Source organism: Asparagus officinalis, chromosome 1 (assembly GCF_001876935.1).
Source record: "Asparagus officinalis chromosome 1, Aspof.V1, whole genome shotgun sequence".
Taxonomy (NCBI): Eukaryota; Viridiplantae; Streptophyta; class Magnoliopsida; order Asparagales; family Asparagaceae; genus Asparagus; species Asparagus officinalis.
The window spans coordinates 42,952,323-42,955,846 of NC_033794.1; the positions used below are offsets into that span (position 1 = coordinate 42,952,323).

At 44.4% G+C, this 3,524-nt stretch overlaps 1 protein-coding gene across 1 annotated transcript; it reads left to right on the top strand.

The window, feature by feature from the left end:
* Window positions 320–1,543, top strand: LOC109842283 (AT-hook motif nuclear-localized protein 22-like). Its single transcript, XM_020411183.1, is given in 5 exon segments — window positions 320–1,047; window positions 1,049–1,098; window positions 1,101–1,229; window positions 1,232–1,361; window positions 1,363–1,543. Coding segments are annotated over 5 exon segments (687 nt in total). The 5' UTR covers window positions 320–742; the 3' UTR covers window positions 1,436–1,543.

Consider the following 3,524-nt stretch of genomic DNA (forward strand, 5'->3'; position numbering starts at 1 on the left):
TATGCGTTCGCGTTACCTGAATCCATTAGTACGTTTGCTCCAGCGAAATTAGTAGAATGCGGACTTTTGCTGAGGGTATAAATGCAATGATTTAGGAAAACGGTGGGAGCATTTTTATATGGTTTCCTAGCAAGTAATCTAAATAAACTACGAAGCTTTTGGGTACCGAAAACACGGAGAATGAGAAAGGTGGTTTCTCTTTTTAGAGAGAGAGAGAGAGGGAGAGAGAGCGCGAACGAAAGAAGAAGAAAAGCAAATATCATTACATTATCTTGTCAGCCAGAGAGAGAGAAAGAGAGAGAAGAGGTGAGAACGTGGGCTTCACAGATAGAGAAAAGTGGGCCTGGCCACCGCCCATGCGCAGGCTGTCTTATTATCCAGACCAAACACCTGCTCTCTCTCTCTCTCTCTCTCTCCCTCGCTCTCATCCAATCCTTCTCACTCAAAGACCAACACCAAGACCAACTCTCCCTTCCCTTTCTACCTCTCCCCTCCCTTTGACCTAACCCTTAGCCCTAACCCTAACCCTAACCCTAACCCATCCGTTTCCTACCTCTCCCAGCTCTCTCCTAAATCCCAATCGATATCAATATAGACCACAGAGATCGTGACAACTTAATTCGGTCGGTCACAAGTACTACTACAAGATCAAGAAAATAAAGCTCGAGCTGCTGCCCGCCGTTTGCTTGTTCGATCGATCGAGCTTGGGTCGTGCTTTCTCTTCTCCGAGGAATTCAAAGCCATGGATGCTGCATCCTCCGGCGCCACCATCTCCCTCCTCCTTTCCACACCAGAGACCCACCACCAGTTCCAGCACCAGCACCACAGCACCAGCACCACACCAGCTCCTCCAACAGGCCCAAATCCGAAGACGAGCACAGCGCCACCAGCATCAGCAAGAAACTCAAAACTCGACGAAAACACCACCGACAACAGCGGAGACGGCAAGGAGCTCGTCCCCGCCCACTCGGGCGGAGACGGCGAGATCACCCGCCGCCCCCGCGGCCGCCCCGCCGGGTCGAAGAACAAGCCCAAGCCCCCATCATCATCACCGCGACAGCGCCAACGCGCTCCGTTCCCACGTGATGGAGATCGCCAGCGCTGCGACATCGGGGAGAGCGTCGCCTCATTCGCCCGCCGCCGCCAGCGGGGCGTCTGCGTGCTCAGCGGCAGCGGCACAGTCACCAACGTCACCCTCCGCCAGCCCGCCTGCGCCGGCGCCGTCGTCACCTCCACGGCCGATTCGAGATCCTATCCCTCTCTGGCTCCTTCTTGCCGCCGCCAGCGCCTCCAGCCGCAACCGGACTTACTATTTACTTAAGCAGGGGACAAGGGCAGGTTGTCGGGGGCAGCGTGGTGGGCAGTTGGTAGCGGCGGGCCCCGTAGGATAATGGCGGCGTCGTTTGGAACGCGGCGTACGAGAGGCGCCGCTTGAGGAGGAGGGAGGCGACGATGGCACCGGACGCTAACGGCTTGTGGGCCAGTCTCCGCCGCCGCCGCAGCAGCAGCAGGGCATGAACGATGGTTCCACGGCTGCCGCGAATTTGATGACTAACTGGCAGTTGCCGGCTGAGGCTTATGTTGGGCTGCTGGTGGAGGAGGGACGACGGTCCCTTTGAATTTTGTTGAGATTATTATTATTATTATTATCATCATCCAGGATTTCTTCTCTTTTCTTCTTCTTCCTTTTATTTATCATTTTATGGGTTTTAGTTCTTTTCTCTTTTTTTGTTACTCATCTTGATGTTTGCTAGTAACTTGGGAGAAGCTTGTACAAATCTAAGAATTCTTGGTTCTTCTATGATGTTGATGATAAGAGCTTGTGATGGTAGTACACTGCAACAATTGAGAGGAAGAAGAGATTGGAAGAATTATAATGAGGTTTTTCTTTTCTTAATTTTCCTCTTTTTTTTTTTGATGATTTCAGCTTCAGATCTCTCTCTCTCTGGGGTAATATTATGTCGATCTACTTTGTTTGGTTTAATTAATGTTTGATTTTGTTTATTATGCTTCATTGATTATTTTGTTGGTTGCACGTTCTCTGTACCAACAGCTCATGCTTCTCTTATCTCTGGCTGTCCAAAATCATAATCAATCATCAACATCTCATCATAACCATGCATGTACTTGCTTCATTGCGATCTTCATTAATTTTCTGTCTGCAACAATAGTAGAAGCTGCAGGGGTACTGATTTTTCATTGTAAAGTTGGTGCATTAAGTATTATAATGTCTATTCCTCGTGAAATTGGCAAATAATATATATTAATTATCTGATATAAATGGTACTAATTTGAGTTCTCTTGAACATTTGAGTACTGTACCTCTTACTTTTCTTCACCCTTTTCGCAGAAAAAAGGGGGATTTTACAAGTTTCATTTTTGAACTATTGTTAGTTTGCATTTTATGCGTGACACATATCAGACCACATCTTCCATCATTTAAGGTTGATCATTAATCTTTCTCTTTTGCTTTCTTTTTTTACGTACTAGCTAGGGGCGATCAGTGTAATAGTTTTTCCTACAACACAGACGACATCATAGCATTCACTGGATAGCCTTTTAGGTCTTGCTTCCTTCTTTTCCATTAATTCTTTTTTTTCTTTTTTTGGGGTTCTAACATGCTTGCTCGTGATAATGCCATCATTATAGTAGTGTGCATCATTAGATCCAGTGTTGGGTTTGTAAAGAGCCGGGTGCAAAAACAAGGAGGACAGAGACACAGGCGTTAAATTTTCACTCTTTGCGCTCTCAGCAGTCTCAGGGATAAGCCAGCAGCAGCAGGGCAGGAGCAGTAGCAACTTGCAGAAAACAAGAATAAGAGATGTAATATAGTAGTAAGAGAGAGTAGGTAAATGACAGGCCAAGTAATTGTTACTGCCCCCCCCCCCCCCCCCCCCGCCCCAGTATCCTAGAATAGATTGACGAAAAATGTGGAACACGGAATTTTCCTGTATTGATTTTCTGCCAAACCTAATTAAGTATAATCTCACAATATTGAAAATGATTAGAAAGTGACGGGTTTAAATAGAAGTTGAGGTCAGTAACTAAATGAAAATTTGGACTAGACTTGATCCTTTTGCCTTTTGCTCTATAAAAGTTAAGTTTTAATACATATGTTATCTTTATCGAGTGTTATAATACTACAGGTTTTTTTGCCCAATTCAGACATTTCAAAACTTGCACAGACTCTTCATATTGTTGGTATTTGGCAATGCTCATAGAATTTTTCTAGGAACCTACTTTTGTTACAATGATAAGGAGGTAATTAGTACGGTGATCTTACCTGAAACTGAAAAGTACATCCTTTTGAAATTGATCACATATGATATTTGCTCATTATAGAATATTCTAATGTGCTTTAAGATCATAATTTAGATTTTTGAAAACATAATGTAATAGTTAATATCATAGATCACTGTGTTTATATAATACTTCATTAGGATATTACTTATAAGCTGATTTTTGAAAATTTTACTTCATCTTAAAAGGAATTTCCGTCTAGAATTGGCAAATCTAGACGGGAA